This window comes from Pagrus major, chromosome 11 (assembly GCF_040436345.1).
Source record: "Pagrus major chromosome 11, Pma_NU_1.0".
NCBI lineage: Eukaryota > Metazoa > Chordata > Actinopteri > Spariformes > Sparidae > Pagrus > Pagrus major.
In genome coordinates this window covers 16,097,513-16,119,934 of record NC_133225.1, presented here as the reverse complement: position 1 = coordinate 16,119,934, position 22,422 = coordinate 16,097,513, and the positions used below count along the sequence as shown (strand labels likewise).

The 22,422-nt window shown below is 40.7% G+C and overlaps 1 protein-coding gene across 1 annotated transcript in view; it reads right to left on the bottom strand.

Annotated features, from left to right (window-relative positions):
• qsox1 (quiescin Q6 sulfhydryl oxidase 1) overlaps positions 1 to 22,422 on the bottom strand; it is a 31,394-nt gene that overhangs the window by 5,384 nt on the left and 3,588 nt on the right. Inside the window, exons 3-11 of the mRNA XM_073476906.1 lie at positions 21,663 to 21,711; positions 21,293 to 21,395; positions 20,126 to 20,216; positions 19,645 to 19,790; positions 16,049 to 16,183; positions 15,840 to 15,969; positions 9,005 to 9,127; positions 6,793 to 6,931; positions 5,419 to 5,595 (exon numbers count right to left, since the gene is read on the bottom strand). Coding sequence (XP_073333007.1) covers positions 5,419 to 5,595; positions 6,793 to 6,931; positions 9,005 to 9,127; positions 15,840 to 15,969; positions 16,049 to 16,183; positions 19,645 to 19,790; positions 20,126 to 20,216; positions 21,293 to 21,395; positions 21,663 to 21,711 — 1,093 coding nt within the window. The remainder of the gene's footprint in view (positions 1 to 5,418; positions 5,596 to 6,792; positions 6,932 to 9,004; positions 9,128 to 15,839; positions 15,970 to 16,048; positions 16,184 to 19,644; positions 19,791 to 20,125; positions 20,217 to 21,292; positions 21,396 to 21,662; positions 21,712 to 22,422) is intronic.

The following is a 22,422-nucleotide window of genomic DNA, read 5'->3' as shown; positions in this document are numbered from 1 at the left end:
TGCTGAGTTCAGAAAATTAGGTCACTTTACTGTAATCCAGCCCTTAAAACCAGGACAAGACAACACTTGAGCCATATCACGCTATAACAATATACAAAATATAATGATATAATATCAATATATTGCCTTGGCTTACTCTGCACACTGCATATACACACAGGTCAGCATCCTATAATAGATTGCTTGTTGTCACCAACAGGCCATTGTGTGTGTGTGTGTGTGTGTACGTGTGTGTACGTGTGTCTGTGTGAAGAAAAAAATGAAAAAGCGGAGCAGCAGCAGGTCTGTCACTTTACAGCACTGTCAATTTACATCCTCCACCACCTCCGTCCCCAGTCCCTCCTCCTTCTCTCCCCTGCTCAAGATTAATCTCAGTCATATGCATGTGTGTATGTACTCTGCATACAGTACTTTACATAAAGGATACATCAATTTTACTGTGTCCTGATGGGCTGCAGCCTGCGGGTGTGTGGGGGGGCTTTTATACATTTCAGCAGGTGAGTGCACACACACACATGTGCACACACACACACCCCAGATGCCTCAGATCTCTTCCCTTATTCTAATCAGCTTGCCACGTTTGCGGCCAGGGTGACTTTAGCCATACCAGCCATATTGAGATTGCCACAATGGCCTGTCACGGAGATGTCATCACCGTCGCGCATACATATTCATCAGGTATAAATATGTATTGTTCAGCACGTCAAACTAGCTTCCTCAGCACTAATTCTGTAAGTGAGGATCACCTACACTGCACGGCATACTGAGACATCATGGCTGCTGGGGAGTGCAGATGATGTCAGACATTTTATGCTCATTTAAATAATCGTGACAAAACCTAAACCAGGAATTCTGTTTATTGCATGACAGATCTAGCACCTTAGTTTTTTTTATTGATGCTGACTCAAATGTGTCTGGTGCACACATTTCCAAATAATCTAGAACTGCCACGTACCCAACACTGGTAGTGAATGTTAAGTTTACCTCATTAGTTAATTAGAGCACATTACATCATACAAGATTACAGAAATTTCAAGGTTGACGAGATTCCAATTCTGAAAAGTCCGAGGCAGATTTCCGACACAATACAATAAACACCTAAATAGTCATCCGTAAAATCACAGAAGTCAAACATCAAAAATAACATGTGCCACGAACTTAAAAAAAGAGCCATTTGATTCTAATCACGATACTGTGATACTCTGGCTTAAGTCAAAGGTTTGCTTATTTTGGTCTACTTTTGCTGGATTCATGTGTACCTGTTTTACCGTGTTCACGAGCACGGCCCTGTCTTGTGGTATTAATGACCTTGTTGTTGTTATGTGTTTGTTGACATTTTCAGAAATGGGGAGGCCATGGAAGTTCATTTTTCAGTAGATGGTCAGTTGATATAATGTAATTATAGTTGTGTAGAGTTTTTCTTATGGCATTGCATTTCCTGCATTATGTTGCCAGCTAGCTAGCTTGCTAAATTGTTAGCCTAAAAGCAGTGTTCTCACAACTTAACCACTTGAACACCATGCATATTGTGTACATGACTTACTCATGTTTTAACCACAAGCTCGGAATTTCCGTTTGAATGCACATTTACTAAATCAAATGTCTTTTGGACAACATGTATTATTTGAGAACTTTGGTTTGTATTGTAAAAAATATATTTCACAAGATGCTTTGTGCCATATCCTATTGTTCATAAAGATACTGGTTTATTTTTATGTAATACCAACATGTTACATCATTATATCAATGTATTGTGACATGTTGGCCTAAGTATTTCATAACTATTTACAGGAAGCAACATGCATGGCTGACAGCAAAAGTAACACTGCTGCTGGTTAGTTCCTTATATGGCAGTGAATTTTGTATTGAAGTAGTGCATTTACGAAAGCAAAGATTTACAGTGAAACTGGTAGTATTGCAGTATTGCAAGAATACACTAACATCAAGAAGGAGACGTCACACCCAACCAATTTTATCATCTCAGGTAGACATACCCAGTGTAGCACGGTGGAAGTCAACCGTTTACATAAAAAATAAAAAAAACAAAAAAAACAAACGTATTTTCAAAAATTACAAAAGAGGCATTTCTCATTTTGTTTTTTCTTCAAGAGCATCATTATCACAAAAATGCGATATCATGGTCATAGTTGAAGGAACTGTCATCCACCCCTGTATCAATACTAAAAACTCTAGTACTGTTAATAAAAAACACAAACACCCTGTGAGCAGTGCTGTCCTGAAGTCCTGAAGGCAGCCGGGCTGCTGCAGCAGCTGTTTTTGTCTGTAGAAATGTGAATCAGTCTCAGCCTGTTGACAAGCAGCAACAGGAATGAGCTGCCACCGGTCTTAATTCTGCTGCTGCGAGGAGGCCGAGGGCCCTGGGGCCTCTTTGTTGCCAGCTAAATTAATTGTTCGGCCGCTTTACAAATAGCTGCTCTTTCATGCATGGCTGCTCCTGAAAGGAGGGGCGGGCAGGCCTGCTAAAGAGCTCCACTTTAGGCAAAGAGGAGAGGAGGGGTTGAGTGGATGGAGGGACGGTGTGTTCTCTCCTCAGGGAGACGCTGCCACTCATTGCTACAAACACAGCCAAACCCTCCACTCCTCCCTCTCTCTCCTTCTGATTCACCCAACTTATCCTCTGTGGACCCCGACTCACCCTCCACCATGACTAACTCCCCCTGCCACACGCCATAACTTGACCCATGCTTGGAGGGGCTGTGTGTGTATGTGTGTGTGTGTGTGTGTTAGGGAGGGGGAGGAGAGGATGGAGGAAGCGTGTGTGGCTTGTGTCGTGGTGTTTGCCACCTGCTGTCACACAATACCTTGGGAATTGTGTGTGTGTGTGTGTGTGTGTGTGTGTGTGTGTGTGTGTGTGGGCAAAGAGGGCTGGTTCCTGGGGGACCCATCCAGCGAGGATGCTGTGCTATTACTTGTCAAGCGGAGGATATGAGTCCCAGGGGACGGTGAGTGGAAAGAGAGAAAGACTGCCACAGGAATAGAGGAAGAGAGGGAAGACGGATGGATGATGGTGGCGGGTTGAATAGTGTTTAAGTGTCTGGGGAGCAGACACACGCAGGGACGGGTGTCCTTCTGGCCCCTGCTGTTCAGGACGCAAGCTGTCCCTGAGATATAAGAGGGGGCAGTCAACACAAACAAAAGATAGTGATTTAACAAAGTGGGCTGTTAATGACAGCCCTGCGCCTAATAAAATCATATGAATACAGACAAGGGAGGAGGGATGCTTGGGAGCTGTTTAATACTCTTGAGACTGATATGCAGTGTAATATGCTGATACAGCATGGTCAAAAAAGACAGAAAAATTAATTTACAGAGCAAGAAAACAGAAGGATGGACTGAAGATTAGAGGAGAAACTAAAAATGCAGTAAAGGTACTTTCTGAAGATTCTCATTTCTGTGTATGGCTTACTAATAGTTAATAATTGGGTAAATATGCAAAGTTTACAAAGATAGAAATTTCATGTAGTTTGGGGTACAGACCTATAAGTAAGAGGTCCAAGAGCAGGATTTGGGGTAATTAGTCTAGAGGGATAAATAGAAAAGGGTTGATGACTGGTGAGGTGATAGTTGATGGTCAGTGGGGTGTGGGTGAGACTCAAAGTAAGGGTGTGAGAAGGATGGAAGATGGCAGAGGGGGGTCAGGAGGAGAAAATGGGTGAGGCCGAAGCAGATGATACTTGGAGGACTAAGACGGGGTGACAGCTGGTGTCTGATCTGAGGATCCATCCTTCCTCCTCCCCTCACCCTCTTAGTTGTATTACAAAGACTAACTGACCATTAAAGGAAACTGGAATTGAAAATCTACCCCCAAATTGAGGAAGGTTGTGCTTAAGATCACAAGGCTTGCTATGGTGGGCAAGGAAAAGAGAAATGTGGAAAGGATGTGAGGGGAAAAGCAGGAGGGACAGGGATGGCTTAACATGGAATCACAAGGACATGGACTTCAATCAGCTTCATAACCTTGATCTTCATCATATACTGTATCTCTTGTATCGTGTCTAATGTAGAAGTCAGTTAATTGATTTTGTAATTTTGTCTATAAAAAGGTCAGAGTATAGTTCAAATGCGACTGTTTTATCTGGCCAACAGATATCAAGTTTGTCAATGATATAATATACAAAAGAAGAATTGAAGCTGAAACCAGTGAAACTATTATTTTGCTTAAAAAATTGAAATGCTTAAGTGACTATCAAAAAAGCTGCAGCTTAATTTTCTGGTGATCACCTTATCAATTCATTGACTTATTGTTTCAGCTGTACTTTTCATTTGCAGTGTACAAAAATAATCAAGACATTATCACACTTACTTCAAAATATACTGAAAATTCTACCACATGGCTGAATTGCTTTATGGTGTATAAGGGTTTCACAAAAAAATATACAAGTTAACCTCATTTGATAGCATGCTTGTTGTTGTAAAGGTTTTTATCTTCATTTTGGTCTTCAAAACAAAAGCACAACTAGTCACTTCCCTTCGCAGACACAGTGAAATAAAAGAAAAAGCAGATTTAGTTATCTCTGGTACATGCCACCAAAAGTCATTTTTGAGTGTTACACACAGTGGGAAGAAGAGTAACAAATGACAAGGCTGCCAAATGGGTGACTGCAGTTCAAGTCTGCGTTGCAGCATCTGTGACACCACAGGTATTTTTAAGGAGAACTGGGGATCTTTCAAAACCAAATATTTTTGATCTCCAGCCATGCTTTTGGTGACAGAAGCTAGTGTTTTGAAGGAGACCTCAGGACATTTTCAGCCGTGTTTGTGGCAACCAAAAGAGACCATGATGTTTTCCAAACCAAGTAGTTTTGTGCCTAATCCTAACTAGACCATAAGCACAGCAGTGTGAACGAGAGAGAAATAGAAAATTTAACCCAAACAAGACTATTCTCCACGACAATTTGCAACATAAAGAAACGTACAGCTCGAACATATCTGTGGTTTTGCAGAAATGTACTTGGCTACCATTTACTCTGGCAATTGGGTTGAAATATATCCAAGCTAATGTGATTTCAGGCGTCTAGATAAACCTGCCCATCATATAAATGTGCTAGACACTCTGTGGGTCATAGTAGCTACCAGAGTGATATTATGCGTCAGAGGTGTAAAACAAAAAAAAACATCTTCATATCTCAATACGGAGTCATATCGCTCCATATTTGCTAAGCCACACCGACTTGTAATGATCCAACCAGACCTAAAGGATTTGATTCATCCCATCCAGAGTTAATTCAGGAAAATGTCACATGATGGAAGTAAAGATGCTAATAACAGCTGTTTTACTGTAATTTTAAGAAAACCATGACAAAAAAAGATCATACAATCTGTAACTGAAATGACAGATTACAGGTTTGCATATTACAGATATGCAAATCAGCTACAGATGAGTGTGCAGACTCCTACCTGCCAGTCTGTTGTTAACTCGATTGTGTCTGGACCAAAGCCACAGAACAGCCGAAGACAACGTGTTCACCTCGTTCATACTCTCCCTTGCCATTGTCTCAAAGTGCCCGGCACACGGCCTGCAGCCGAAGAAGTTGCGGACATAGCTTCTCATCGCTCTCAGCACCTCCTGGGGATCTGGAGGGGAATGACATGAGGTCAGTGAAGTGTAAATGCAATTACCTCCTCTCAATAAGTAGAAATCAGTCATAATGTAAAGCCAAATCTCATCCCCTTGAAAAGCTTATTGTTTCTATACATTAAATGTACTGTTAACCTGTGCTGTAGCCTGAAAGCTTGCTAATGGCAGTGTGTGTCCACAGCTTCCGGGATTCCCACGGTTATGTGGGCCAGGAGTCACAGAGAGCTGGGTTAACCCCATATTGAGATGAATAATCTATGCGAATGGGATAACCCAATCTGGAGATTAAATACAGCTAACCCTCTGTGTGAATGGTGGCCAGGCTGTTGTCTCAGGAATTCAACAGTCCACAAACATATTTTCCTGGAGCTGTTTGCTTTTGTTCTTGGCTTAGCAGGACCTACAGAGGAAACGTACTGACAGTGGGAGTGTGTCCGGCAGTATGTGTCTATGTGCTCTTTATGAAAATAACTATAGGCCGGCATTTAATCCTTTACTAACGTGTTCACACCTTTAATAATCCATGCAGCATGTGTACATGAATGAGTGGACATTTATGTGATGGCCAACACTATACAGTATGTGTGTGTGTGTGTGTGTGTGTGTGTGTGTGTGTGTGTGTGTGTGTGTGTGTGTGTATCCACCCATTAAGATGGTGGTCTGTGGGGGGCCAGATGGACACCCCTTTTGGCCAGTCCATCTGCAGGTCACATGATGGTCCGTAAACCTCGGGATTAACCTCTGTGTGTGTGTGTGTGTGTGTGTGCGTGTGCGTGTATGTGTTGAAGGGAGATTAACGTCCCTGCCAGGAGTGGAGCCTCTGGTCATCTGCCTGTTTTATTAACCACTCACATTCCACTAATCTAACATAATCCCTCTTCACACAGCCACAATTAGGCTCAATCTTAGCTGTGATAAAATTACAAAACCTCAAAGAATTCTGGTCAGAACTTCATCATGAAATTCTGCATATACAGTGTATGTGTGTGTGTGTGTGCGTGTCTTCAGTCTGTTCTCTGTGAGATGTTAAATCATGTCAGAGTGAAAAAAAGCAGTCCACTAAACATTCCTGGGCTAATTTGTTTACAAAGCCCCACAAAGCCCTCATCCTCAGTCCAACCGTCATTGTGAACTTTCAATGCCCCTTTTCATTCACAGCAATACAAACTCTGTGTGTGTGTGGGTGTGCGTACCGGTGCCTCCCACGTTCTTGGCCTGGACAGTGAGAACATGGAAGAGAGTCCACACCCCACAAGGGTAACGTCTCAGGTGAGGTTGTGAACCCTGACAGCCCACCCACCTCTGTCCTTCGGGCAAAGCGGTGTTTGGAGACTGAGAGAGAGGAAGAAAAACAAACAGACAAACACCAGTTACAGACAAATGGGAAGAGGAAAACAAAGACATAAGCTTAAAGGATAAACCAGGTGATATTCTACATTTTCTCATTGTCAACAAATCCCAAGAAAAGACCAAAACCAACAATGAACTGATCCTACTAACAAGTAGTGTCTACATGACCACAGCCTGACATAGCTCATTCCTGTGCTACAGGTCTCCATGGCAAACAACTATGTACTGACATGTTATTTAATTGTGACAAACATGAAAACAATAGTAACATTTTTTATTGAATTCTGCACCATCTCCCTGCCATAAATAACTTAGTATAGTCATTCCCAAGCTGTTTTTTTTCTCCATGAATTAAAGTTCCCCTTCATCATCACCACTTTTTTCATCCAGTTGAGTTGTAAACTTTTATGCTGGTTTGATCAGTTTTTCATAAAATTCATACAAAAACCTGGATGTTTCAAGCATTTATACATATCCTCTTTCAACTGTTTATCAATTGCTTTTAGCTAGATAACTATTTTCACTATCTATCCACTACTTTTAGCAAACTATTTAAAATAGTTGCAATCTTTTGCAACCATTTATCACTTAAAGCTTACTGTTTAAACTTTTCTGCTACCTAACTAATTTCCACATGCTCTCAAATTGCAGCACAATGGTGTTCAGCTGTTATGACTGACTCAATGTGTGGATATAGTTACATATCAAATAACAATTTCCATTTTATTAAAATTAGTTGAGCTATCCACAATCTTTCCTTGTAGACTATCCCTTAGCAATTACAGAGGTAGCCTGCCCCCTGGGGCTGCAAACAATTAATAGATAAAGAAAGATTATTTAATCCTGTTTGGTAGCTTACTGTTACTGTTCAGTAAGACTGAATGTGATTGGGTCTAAGTGCCACAGACACATTGATGTTTTTTTGCCTTTTTGGCATTTGTTGATAAGGAAAATAGTACAACTCAACCTCATCCTTTAATGAGACTACATTTTAAAGATTCTCTCAAAAGTAGAGCCTCTCCAGCACCTCCCAACCTGTTCAACTTAATGAAAGCTGTTCCTGGTAGTTTTCTGGATCAATAAGAAGTCAATCTCAGGTTAATGGCTCAGCCCTCCACTAATGAACAGAAGCTATCCAGATCTCCAGCCACAAGCCACAGTTGAATCCAATAACATATTTTCTCTGACATAAAGTCGTTTCTCTTGCAGCACTGCATTGCCATCGCTGGCGTGATTGACAGGGTTACTCACATGTCAATAGTAAAGATTTGGTGTGTGTATGCATGTGTGTACAGAGTCCATTTCCTCTGAGGCGAAGTCTATTCATACATTCCAATTGATTCATTGATCCATTGATTTGCCTGCTAAAAGCTAATGATGTAAGTAAGTGACTCTTTCAATTTGCGAGGGGCGGCATACTGGAGGCATGCAGGCTTCATTCCAAAGACAACAGCACATAGATCCTCAGCTGTATGTGCTGGCACTGAGACAAGGACAAAGTACATATTGAAATATCTGGATATTTATAAAATATCTTTTCATCTGGTCATACTGTGTGTTTTTATTGAAATGTTCAAGATCACATTTTGACATTTTCTTTGACAAATTAGGCATCACTTTGGTGCCTCTGAGGTGGTTTTGAACTGATTAAGTGGCCAGACTGACAAGTGACCTTGGTACCTCAGTGGAACAACAAGGCTACTCCCAGACAGACGTCCTCACATCAGTCTGGGTGCATTTTTTGATGCCCTGCTCTCTGTTCTCCCTGCAGCTGCTTATCTGTCTGGTCTCCCCTCCTCTCCCTTCTTTTCTCCGTGGAAGCCTGCGTGCTCAGGCTCACAAAAGCCTCTTCTTTGCATTTGTGTACTTCCTCAAGGCAGTATGTAATGGGCAGACCAATTCTGAATACAATGAATACCAAAGATGAAAGACAGACAAAAAAGTTAACAAAGAATAATTTGAATGTTGGCTTGACCAACAAGAACGAACACGAAGCCCCAACTTCATTGCAATGATTAATTGGATATTTGTCTGTACAGCTCTGTCTCGACTCACCAGTGCCGAATTATCCAGTATTTTTTTGAGTGAGTCATATGAAATCTCATCACCAGTCTGGTTCTGTAGCCAACCGTTCATAGACCTCAGAAGGTTCATCACCACTGGACGGCCTGGGAAATACTGCAGACACAAAACAATAGAGCACAAAGGAAATCAATGTCAACTTTCAATCAATCAATGCAATGCAATCAACCGTTATTTTCATTTTTCATTTTATTAAACCATTTGTGATTTAGTCAATGAAATGCCTGAGAAATAATGAGAATTGCCCATCACATCTTCCCGAGAACCAAAGTGACATCTGAGACTGCTTATTTTGTCTGACCATTGAATTTACTATTATAGAAAACAAGAAAAGACAGCATATATTTACATTAGAGAAGAATGTGTCAACTGAATGATCGATTCATCAACTAATTTTTTTAGCGTTAGTGCAACTCAAAGTGTAGTTTACTGAAAAGCAAACAAAACTCCTGTGCCCTTATAATGTACAGTTTATATTACATTTATAATCTAGCAAAAAGTTAGTCTAAGTCTTTCATGCTCTAGTATTAGTTGTATATTTTAGTCAGCACATGGAAATGTATATGAACAGTTTCCACCACATAACAGCTTTAAAATACAGACTGCAAATGTTTTTAATTATGTATCTTCTATTTGTACAGGCTGAACGTGTTGCTTAACATGCACACTCCTTTGCCTAAAATAAATCTTTCAAATCAACATCCTCACCTCAGATGAACATTATTTTCGTTCTACAAATACGCACAATGTACCGAGCTGACGTGCAATTCCAAGATTATTAGTTGCCATCTCATCCTCAACATGGTTTACATGCTGCACAAAAGTTGTGGTTTAAGTGTTTTTCCTTCTCAGCACCTTTAAAGAAAAACCACAAAATGTCACAGCAGCTGAGCTTAAGCCTCTCCCTTCATTAAGATCCATTTCCTAAGCCACTAACAACCACTTATCCACTGGCTACTCAGCGCTTTCTCTTGCTGTGTATTTACATCTTTTCAAACAACCATGGTAACAACCACAACTGGCAGGAAACATGACTCTGTAACTAGCAGAAGTTAGTCTGTGAAGAGAAAGAGGAAATCCAGCTGATGGGTATCTGAGACCAGTGATGACAGAATGCAGACAGGCACAGACAATTATGTCTTCACACATTCGATACTGACAATAGAAACAGCTGATGCCTGGAGTGTTTAGACTGTAAAAGAGAGGACAGCCCTTTAATTAATTTCAGCTAAATGTGCCTCCTATTCTTACTGTAAGCCTCTCTGTGGAACAATTTATGGTAATGGTCCTTTTTACCAGAAATGGACACAACAAAAGGATCAAGCTTTTTCCAAGACTCAAACAACAGACAAATAGACTATTTCCATGGTAACTTGTGTGTGGGCTTGCAACTACAGTATAGTTATCAATTGATCTGCAGGTTTTTTTTCTTTGAATAATTGATTACTGATCATTTTGTGTATAAAATGTCATAAAATTGAGAAAATATATAAAAATAATAAAAATATATAATTTCATTAAGATCAAGGTGACATCTTAAAGTGTCCTCTTTTTTGGACATACATTCCAAAACACAGAGATGTTCAGTTTACTATTATGCACAACAACAAAACACAGCAATATCTTCACATCTGAGAAGCTGGATCCTGCAAAGGTTTGGCATTTCTGCTACATTAATAAGTGCCTATTTATTTTTCTTGATCAACTTTATGATTGATTATCTAATTGTTCCATCTTTACTCATTTTCTTGAACACATTTTTGGGTCTTTTTGTGAGGACAGAACAAGGTAAATGCATAAATCAACTATCTTTTAAATTATCGTTATTGTCAAAGTGCATGTGGCAATTTGAGAGGGAACAAAAACAACAAAAAGAGCTGACGTCATCCAACATATGGACCTTTTTTCATCTGCATCGCTGCGTCTTTTTAATTCAGTAACTACACCATTTGTTCAGCTAAATACACCTGCACACACTGCCAATCTTGAACACTCGCACGCCTTTCAGTCCATGGCTCAGCCGTCTATTCATCACACTCTAACAGGATCTGTGTGTTCACCCTGACCACTTCACCAGACCTCAAGTGATTTGCTTAAACCTCCTTGTCCAAGGCTAACAGAGTCCTGCTCTGTCCTGTGTCCTTCCCTTTGCAACAGAGCACCTTTCCCCTCTCAGCAACTTGGCCTACAGAGAACTCTGTGCATAAATCACAGAATTTCAACATATTGGTTAGTAACATTTTCCGTTTTCACTGCACTAGATCTAACCCTATCACAGGTGTATGTAGCTCTATATCTATACATACACACACACACACACACACACACAATACTAAAGGTGGGATGTAAAGCGCGGACAAAGGCCTCTAATGTGTGCTGCTCACTGCTGGGGAAGTGTTATAATAGGTTTAGGTCTGGATCTGGGGTCTGCATGCCAACCAGTCAGAAAAGCTCATTAAACAGCCATATGAATTTAACCATAGGAGAAAACGCAGGTGTTTCCAGACTAATGGGCTTAAGTCAGCATCACCAAAGCAACACTATTCATGAGCTCTCTGGGCCTGTTGATCGCCTTAAAACACAAATGTTCACCATGTTAAACTTTTGTACAAAAAATGTGTAATAGTCAGTGTCATCCTGCTATGCTTTTATCACTAATTCTCTTATTTTACATAACAAATAAGAGACATAACATAACATACTCTTTTTACTCCCTGTCAGACTCCCTGGCCTTGATCACTGATGGTGCACAATGTCAATCAATATGCCAAATGCATTTCACAGACATGATGATGAATTTTGTTAAAAAACAGTGAAAGGCATTGAAGGAAAGACAGGTGAAGACGCAGCCTACATTGAGTTCTTTTGTTCTCAGACAGTTTGAATCTAATTTTGCAAAAAATGCAACACCAGAGAGGTTTATTGTTTGTTATACCAAAAACAATATCACCTGTTTTCTACATCAGTGACTGTTAAGTAGCATCTTACAGGATGCAGCTACAACAAAGCAAAATAAATGAACCCCTACCGGATAATATCCAAAAACATTAAAAGTATCAGCTGTCAAAGCCATTTAATCGATTATAAGATGAAAATAAGTACTAGCCATTTTTACAGTTGGGATCATCAACTGGAATGGGTTCATATTGTGTTCAAACTGTCTATATTTTATCATCTCTACTAGATATCTCATTCCACATTTGTGCTCTCTGTTTTGAGAAAACACACACACACACACACACACACACACACACACACACACACACACACACACACACACACACACACACACAATCACATGCAAATACACACACACGCACACATACACACACACACTTCCCCTCCTCTGACCCTGTATCCCTCCTGCCCCCATCCCAGTTGGACCATGACAATCCCCTTCACCCCGGCAATATGTCATCCCTGATCCGATTAGTATCAGCAGCACTTGAGAAACCGCAAGCTCCTTGTGTTGAGGGTCTCGAGAGGGAGGCATCTGTTGGCTGCAACAGGGCAGACATGGCCAGGCCTGGGGTAAAAACAGGGGTGAAGCTGCTTGGTAATGATCTAACTTCAATCCACACGAGGAAGAATTGGGGCGTAAACTACAGACACATGCCACGGAGTGGAAACCAGCAGCTTCATCTTTAAAGTCACACATTTACTGAGGTGAAACTACAACTGAAATCAGCCAAATTAATTGACAATCTTTTCAAGAATTGCGTACATAACAGTAATATGATCCTTATGACATGGACGGATGATCTTAAGTAAAAACAGAGAGCCTCTTTGGAAATATAAGTGTATGTCAACATTATGTTCTGAGCCCTGGCGTGAGAAGGGTGAAGCCTGTGTCCCTTTAGGCCAAAGCCCCCCTCTTAATTCTTTGTTTTATTCCCCTGCCCCTCTGGGCTGAAGGGCTTCTTTCAAGAAAAGCAGGATAGAGGTGTAATCCTTAAAAACCTCGCTGTAATGCTCTCATGCTTCCCAAGATCCACTTTTTTAATCCTCATATACATGTAGAGGATTCATAAATCCGGCTTCAGCCTGACAAGACAGTAAATCTAGTAATATTATGACCGGGTGCATGATAAAAAAAAACAAAAACGATAAAACAGCCGCCACGTTTACATGTTTGGATGAGGAGATACAATGAGGGGATGATTGTGGATGGACAAGAAATAAACAATTTGTGGAATTATAATTCTTGGACAGAACAGAGTTTTATAAGACATTAATACATAGAGCAGATGAATGCATGTATTAATTCCCAGTGTCCTCAGGATGTACAGAACAGCAATAACTATTGTGATATTTAGGTAATATTCAAGCAAAAATGCCAAACATTTGATAGTTCCAGCTTCTAAAAGGGGTGTTTTTTCTTGCCTTTATCACAGTAAATGGAATATATTTTGGTTTCAGACTGTTAATCTCCCAAATAAGAAATCTGAAGAAGTCCTATTGGACTGCAGGAAATTGTGATGGGCATTTTTCACAGTTTTCTGACATTTTATAGGCAACATGATTAATCAATCAATGAAGAAAATCGACACAGAAAAAAAGTAATACATTAATTGCATACAATGTCACCCATGCAAATACACACCCTCATGTATGCAAATGTCTTCCCACTTATCATTTCGTGAGGTAAAATTAAAAAGTGCGTCATGATTGAGGAAATGTGTCACCAGTGTGAAGCGGTGACACTGTGGTCAGATCAACGTGAGTCACTTTCACTCTAATCTAATCACATGACTCATGCATGCAGGGAGTTCAGGTGTCAGATCTTTACATATTGTGTCTGTTATCAGGAAGAAAGAATGGTTTAACAGTGAGGACAGGTCATTTGAATATAGACACACAAAAAAACAATAGTGGAAAAGAGGATAAGAAGTCTTCTGACCTAAAAAATCAACTATTTGTCTGATATTAAGCATATGAACTCTAAAATATGAAACTTTATTTAGCGTTTATTTTCTAAAGTGCACCAATTGGCTCATAAGCATTTCCTTCCGCTTTAAGTATCATCCACTCTCATTTCAAAAGTCTTTCAATTCTAGTTTCACAATCTACTTGCTTGTCATACATTAACTGTTACTAACAAGCTGAATGACTGAAAGGAATCGGTCTCTTTGTAGTGAGATCGCTCAGTCAAATGACAATAAGGACTGTCACAAGTCAGTGGCAACAATGAAGGCCTCCTCAGCTACACAAAGCCCCGCTGAGCGGCTGGTCCGTTCTGGTAGGGGGACAGGCTAAAAATACCACTGGGACCTGCTGCTATTGACTAAACAAACTGGAGCTAATGGGAGGCCACAGTGCTCTGCCACCCCCCCAAAACACACACACACACACATACGCTGATACACAGTAGCTTGCTACAACGCCTCCCTAGAGAGTGAGATATAATCAGAGAGATTGGTAGCCGACTAGGGCAGTGAGACAGCCTGGTGCACAGCCAATAGGGACAGGAATAGCAGGTCAGGCCTCATCATCACAACATGTTTGCCTGGCTGGCACACTTCAGCGAGGAAGGAGGGAAAAAGGGAACGAGGGAGCATGTAATGAGTGAGTGACGGAAAAAGCTGGAAAAAAAACAACAGGAAATTATGTATTGGATGTAAAAAAAAGTGGATTAATCAAACAAACATGGAAAATATAAAAATAAATTGTATTCACAAGAGCAGAAAAAAAGTAAAAGAGGATGGAGAGAGGCAAGATATATATATATATATATATATATATATATATATATATATATATATATATGTGGAAAATACAAAAGGGGGGGAGAGGCTGTTGTTTTTGTTTTGTTTTGGTGAACCACAGACGACTGGCACATGCACAAGTATTTAAAGAGACGCCAGTGTGAAACCAAAAGTAGGAATACTGCATGAGGAGGAAGAGGAGGTGGAGGAAGAGGAGTAGGAGGAGGAGTAGTGGTTGGGGTATCCCAGGGAGAGTTTGATAGTAATCAGGCTGTGTCTGTGTAAACCCTGTGGGCGACCAGTGGTTGGCAGCCACGCTTCAATCCCCCTGAGAGTCAACATCAAGAGGGTCAACAATACCCTAGAGAGTACTTGTGCTTCTGTTCTGGTCAATGACATCCACTTCTTTAAATAATGTGTGCAAGTGTGTGGGTGGTAAAAAAACAAAAGTGCATTTGACAAAACAGTTAATGAGAAGAATTTGCTAAATAAGCTGATGGATTCTAAAGTCATAAAAATAACATGTTATGAAGGCTGAATGGCGAAAAACAGCAGCTCAAATTGTGACACAAAGTGTGAACAAACATTCTGCTGTCTCATTCTCCATCTAGTGGTGACCTGCTGTAACTACACATTTCTGTTGGCTGTTTTCTTGGAGCTTGAAATAACTCATCACTTTTGTTTTCTGACCAATACAGATTTCTTTTAATAGAAACAAATCCGTTTCAACAGTTTTTATCTCAGATTTTGTCTCATCAAAATGGTGTTGCCTTTCCTGTTCACTATAGTTGACAGTAAACAGTCCTCTGTCCCCTGATGAAAGGGGCAGCTAGGAAAATGTTTCTGATAACAGAAAGTGAAAAGTGAAATGAGGAAAAAAATTCTATAGATACAACAAAGTCCTTTTAAATGAGAAAACAATGAATTTATCGAATAAAGCATGTTTGCATGACAAGTGAATCAAACCTGGATTACCTGGATTAGTATCTACTTTCCATCTGTTTTAAATATATCTAATATCTCTAAAATAATAAAAATGAACGTTAATCAATGTATATCAACGACTGTTTGTGTGTGTGCAGTGCTCTCTCTGGTAACTTTACCTTTGTAAGTACAGATGCGTACTTCTTGAGAGAAACCAGAGCCTCTCCTTTGATGACAGTGTGAGCAGCCAGCTCCACACGCAGAGAGTAGTGCAGCGTTGACTCCAGGTCTGCCATGTACACCCTGGACCTGGGCACGCAATCAAACGTGACGTCAACAAATAATAAGAATGAGCAGAGAAAGCTTGTGTAGCGTGAGTCGATCATACCTGTTGAAAGGTCTCCAGGTCTCCTCTGTGTTGTTGGTTTGGACGTCTACGGTGACTGGTGGAGGCTTCCCTGATCGCACAACCCCCGGCAGCCTCTGGAGGGCGTACGAGTAGAAAGCACGGGCCTCAATGTTGCTGAAAGAGAGACAGAACTGGTGAGACAGACTCTCAGGTCGCTCAACATAACTATATGCACAAAGTATGATGTGTGCACACCCTCTCCCTTATCGTTTGTGGCAATTTTACATGAATTGGGCCTGACCCTTAGTTCTGATTAAAGGATCCTTAGTGCCATAGGTGTAATTTACACTGGGGACGCTGGGGACATGTCCCCACCTCTTTATTGAATGGCCGACTTTGTCCACATCACTTTTTGAAAGCATGATTTGTTAAATATGTTCTTAAAAATACTGTAGTTTTCTCCAGGAAATGTTCACTAACAAATGAAACTGGGATGCACTGGTGCTTTCTACTGTAGATGTAATATTGACATTGTTCGATTGGGAAGGTGTTGAATAGTGAATGTGATGCATATTGATGGCTGTTTTTGTGCATTTTTTGCAAAATATTTTCACATTGTTGGCTCTGTACTAGCCTAATCTAGGCCCCTTTTGATGTGCCATTATGGAACAGTGTGCTTCAAACCTTACGGCAACAGTTAGGGAAGGCCCTCTCCTGTTTCAACATGACCTCACACACATAAAGAGAGGTTTACAAAGAACGTTTTTCCGAGTTTGGGGTGAAAGAGTTTGACCTCACCACTCCAACACCTTTGGGATGAACTGAAACACTGCCTGCACGTTAGACATTCTCACCCCACATTAACGCTCTCGTAGCTAAATGAGGAGCAGATCTCTGCAGTTTGTTTCCAAAATCTTGCTCCAAACATTCATAGAAGAGTGTAGGCTGTTACAACTGACTGTACATGTAACCCAGGTTGTGCAGTATTGACTAAAGTGTATGGCTCTCAAACAAATGCAATTCTGGCCTTTTGTTTCAGCAGTCCGCTGCTATAAAAAATGTTTTATGACCTGTATTTTTCGCGGCCATATATTTTACACACTTACGGGAATGCATTTCAAATACTGAGCAGATGGTGCCAGAGTAGCGTGGAACTGAGAGAGATCGCTGATCATTAAGCCATGTGATAACGCTGCGACTGGAACCACAACCGTTAATGCTCTCTCTCTCTCCCTTTCTCTCTCTCCTCCACCCCTCACATCCTCCTCTCATTTGCTTTCTCCCCTTGTAAGAGAGAGCAGGGAGAGAGAGAGAGAGAGAGAGAGAGAGAGAGAGAGAGAGAGAGCATCGTAAAAGTGGAACAGGATGGTAATAAGGAGGATGGATACTCTGGGCCTGCGCTCACTCACACCAGCCCGGGACTCAATTACACCTGCGTGTCTGGTGGGAGTGTACAGATGTGAAGGGAGAGCCATTCATCCAGCGATCCCCAGGGCCGACGGGCAGGCAGGCATCAGGGTGGGCTGGGGGGGAATGCATTCACCTGGGACCGGCACACATTACATGCATGACGGATGTGAGACGCCCACACACGCTCTCTCTCTCACACACACACAAGCTCACACACACACACACACACTCTGCTCTCCCAGGATCAATCAGACATTCAGTGATGATGGGAGGCCATCTGTCGCCGTGTGCGGCTGGGGCTTGTTTGGCAGGTGAAGCCAGAAAAGCAATGACATTGTTTTCATGCAAGAAATTAAAAAACCTCCCCTCTGTACAGTGATGGAGATGAGGGGGGTTGGAAGGGGAGAGATGGAGGGTGAATAAATAAATCAGCAATAAATCATTTCCTTTTTGCATTTGTCAACTAAAAAGAGTCCTCTTTGCATGCCAAGTTATTGAAACAGCCAAACAAAGAGGCAGAAACAGCAGATGAATTTGCAGGGTGAGGAATGATCAGCGCCGCTTTATGATAGTGAATAATGGGAGCGATTTTGATGCTCTGATCCCATTAAGGGGCCAGATGTTTAAAAGTATTCTCATGAATAGGGTTGAGATAATGAGCACACGATGAAGGTTTTCGGCAGAAAGCAAAGTTGTCGCGTGTGGAACAATAGGAGTCAAAGGAAAGTAAACTTGTGTTTTTTAAATCAAGCTTAATGGAAATTACTGTAGAAAGTTTGAGATCTCATTGAGAGCTTCACACCTTCCAACCACATACACTCACTTATTATAAATTAAAACTGTTAACATCTCTGTGGCTCATTGGTGCAACCTGCCTCTCTGTCTCGATTCTAAATGTTCCTAATAAAGAGGAGAAAATATAATTTCTTAACTTACAAATGTTCTCCTTTCTTTAGGTTAATGATAATGTTGAAAATCTAGTAGTTAAAGCCTGTGTGTAATTTCTAAACGCAGCCTGTTGCACTTCTGATGACTTCAGCTAATCATACAATTAACAATTGTTTGTCGACTGGTGCTTGCAGAACAAGCTGGATGGAAAAACACAAGCGGAACAGTAACAATACTGTTTCACCACTTTGTACCAGTGTACTGTCCTGTACATCACAGATAACAGTCAGCAATTCTGGATGATCTCAAGCAAAGTTCAATTCATTGTTACATCCTGTGGGAGGTGGCGCTTGCTACTGTTTAGTCATGGTTACATTTTGGCTCAACAACAATCTTGCGGGAACCATTTAAAGGTTTACAAAGTAGGTTTGTCATTTTAAGGGCCGTCCGAATCCGGCTAGTGTGGAAAGGAGTCTGCACCAGTGCTGATGTCATTCTTTCTGTGCCCCTTGTTAGTAGTTCAATGCTAAATAACAGTAGAAACACTGCATTATTTTGGACATGTCCTTAGACTAACACTTTGCTACATTGTCCTTAAACTGCCTCACAGAATGCAATCAAGTCCTGCACACCCACACAGATGTTACTACTTATTCTGGCTATTTACACCTCTGCTCAGGTTGGAAGTTGGACTAAGCTCCACATAGAAATGAGTGAAGAGCAAATATTAGTCCGACTGTGCTCAACAACAAAATGTAACACTAGGGTCAAACAGATGTTAAGCGAGCACAGTCTGTACAAAGCTCTCACCGTCCTAAGATGAGGTCAAATGAGGGAAAACGCCGGAGTAGGTGGAGTGTGTAGGGCCTTTAAAACAAAAGGAATCATCACTTCGTCCCAGACTCATTTTAATTAAATAAAACGTAACTGTTTTAAGTATCCAACATAACTTAAGAGGTTAACAAGTAAGGCATATCTATGGTGAAAGATGTTTAGAAGTTTAGGTTACGGGGGAGTGAAGCGAATGTGTCCCACAGTTTACCTGCTATTTCTATACCCTCTCCTTTAAGAAAGAAAGCACCTGTGCGACTTTACACCCTATAACAGACTGCTACTAAATAGGGATCTGTTTAACAACAACCTGAATGCCAACTATCCACTCCTTGTAAGTTGTCTAAAAAAACAACTGTTAGTTGTATCAACTGTTACAGCTGATGCAAATGTAAACACAGTACATCCCTTAACAAGAAAAGAGACGTACTGTTGGTATATGCAAATGTCAAAGCTTTCATGAACTGGTAGAACGGGTGGAAGTTAAAGACTGGACAGATACTCACACTTTGAGTCTGGTGAAGTTGCCTCCAGGATAGTAAAGGTAGCAGGATGGAAACTCTGTCACTCGGAGTTTGGTTACCAGGTCTTCCTCAGTGCTCAGGACTCTCCGTACTGCAATGTTCTCAAACTGTAACAGGTCCAGGGTTACCTGGGGAATACACACAATGCACATACAGATAAATGGTATATTTTCAACAAAGTATATGCCATGTATGTCTGTGATGTCTAATCATTTCCAACCAAAGACCATGTGGATAAAGGATCTCTCTACAGCTAAACATTACACCATCGTATTTTCTCCTTTCTGGTTCAAGTTGTAAAGTCAGCCATAGCAAGAGTGTTTTAGTTATGTGGTTGTACATAGTTAGAAACATGCAACATGTATAAACAACAAGTTCATTTGAAGGCGCTTCTCTTAAAAAAAAAAATATATACTCTAGGGAACAGAGAAACACACAGCTCAGGTCAATGGAAACTTGTTACCTCTTGGCCAATGTAGGATTTAGTCTCCTCAAAGATCAGTGCCAGGTGTTCCACGTTGTTTGTCTCAAAGAAGCTGTCAATCTCTGCTTGGCTGAAGAGAGAGCAGCAGATGAAAACATGTAAGACTGGAATCCCCATGTACGTGTTGCACTAGGCCTCGAAGAAACTCCAAACATCACCAATAATTCTTACAGGGATCAGTTATTGATTTCGTAGAGATCAAAAAGAAAAATTAAACAAGGGCTGAATTTTCTGGACATCCTAAAATTAAATTGAGAAGGCTTTATTTCATTCGGGCTTTGTCTTGGATCCTTGTACTCAAGTTTGACATCTGCTTTAAAGTACATTACTTCCACTTGAAAATGTTCTTGTGTAATCGTGACTTTTTGTCATGAAGCAAGAGAGCATGATAGTTCAAATCTACTTATTATTTTCAGTATGAAAGAAGAGGAAAAAGAAGAAAAACACCTGATCATTCTGACAGGAGTCCTTTCAAGCTTAGATTAGAAATAAACATGAACCCATGCTTCCTGTTCCTGCACAACTATTGTGAAAAACTGGCTATGCAGTGCCCGAATACATGCAAGGCAGTGTGTGGGCAGAGCAGGAAGGGCTAGAAGTGTTGACCGAGTCAATGTTGCCTGGTAGTTAGTCTAGTGGTTTCTGTCACTAATGCACTAGTGCAAATGAAATCAGAGGAAATGACGCAACGTGCTGGAAAGATACGTTGCTGCAGCAGCAAAAGCACAAGCCTGCAACAAATGATAGAAGAAATACTGAAGCTAAACAAGGAACTATAATTCACAACACTGTGGTATTCTTTGGTTATAAGTGAGCTTAAGTTCAGCACATTTTCAATGAAACTATGAGATATGTAGGTGTGGGATAGAATATGGACTTGTTTACATTTTAGTCCTCACTGTACATACAGCCCTTTCTGGATCTCAAGACTATTAGGTCCTTGAGGATCACCATATCAATTCTGAAATTGTGTAAATGGCACTAAAATACTATACGTTGTACAAATGGACAACTTGGAAAACCTCTTAAAATTAGACGAGCTGCTCCATTTTTATCAATTCAAATCTCTTTTTATAGATAGTGTCCGCAGTTCTTTAATCCCTAAATGCCTACAATGAAAATGGGCTTATGTGTGTGTATGTTTACCTGGTGGGCTCCAGTGGAGGGCAGGCAGGGGGCCAGGGCTCTGCATGGGTTTCAAGTTTGTCTATGATCCTGTGACGGAGGCCCCGAACTTCTCGAGGGAAACCTGGAAGGTCAAAGAGTATCAAGAGAACATTACGCACTGCTGTTCATTCTCATGCAAAATGTTCATTCACCAGAATAAACTAATGACTACCTGAGCATGTATACAAACAATTCATAACTGCAATATTACACAAGCCAAAAATAAAATATGAAACAAAGGGCTGATAAAACTATGATCAGTATGCACATTGTTAATTTGACACCATTCGATTGGTATGAAAGACCATTTCTTTTTATTGGCCTGAGTATCTTCTGTGTGCAGTAGTACCTTTCATAGCCTGTCCTGTAGAACCAGCCTTGGAATAAGCATGAAAGAACTGCAAAGTGAAAGAGAGAAGGTTTGGGTTACTAAGGAAGTTGAGCAAAAGAGAGAAGTGAGATCAGATAAGACAGCCCTCACACGACCATGAGAGGAGCGAAGCGATGTTGTGTAATGTTTGGTGGGGGGGCAGCTTTTCCCCCCGGCCCATCTTGACCCTTAAATCCTTCCTGGTTAAAATGAGTCGCAGATGTTGAAGCTCCGCTGTGTGTTCAAACAGAAGGAGCTCTTTGTTTCATTGGCTTTCGCTGAATGACATAGAGGAGAGGCGAGGACTGAGAGCAGAGTCTCAAACACACACTACTGCTGACTAATCAGATATGCTACAAACACAAATGCAGATGTTTGGAGCTGAAGCGGTTCTGCAGTGTGGCTGCTGATCAGGCAAAAGTTAACTCGATTGTGAAAAGATTTCTGCATCTAAGTATCTAACACAATCTGTCACTTTCTCATCCAGAAAATGATGTATGATAGCATTTTCTTACATGCAAATTACACTGAATTTTAATACAACAACTGAGACGAGGAGAAAAGTCCCTTGTTGACTGAATAATAACTATCCAAAGTGTATGTTATGACAAATTATCCCCAAAAAAGGTATTTATTAAAGTGAAAAAAACATAACCTATTCATCTGCTGATATCATTTCAGTGTTTATTTAAAATGGCTCCAGAAATATAAAAAAATATCTAAATCCACTGAAGAAATG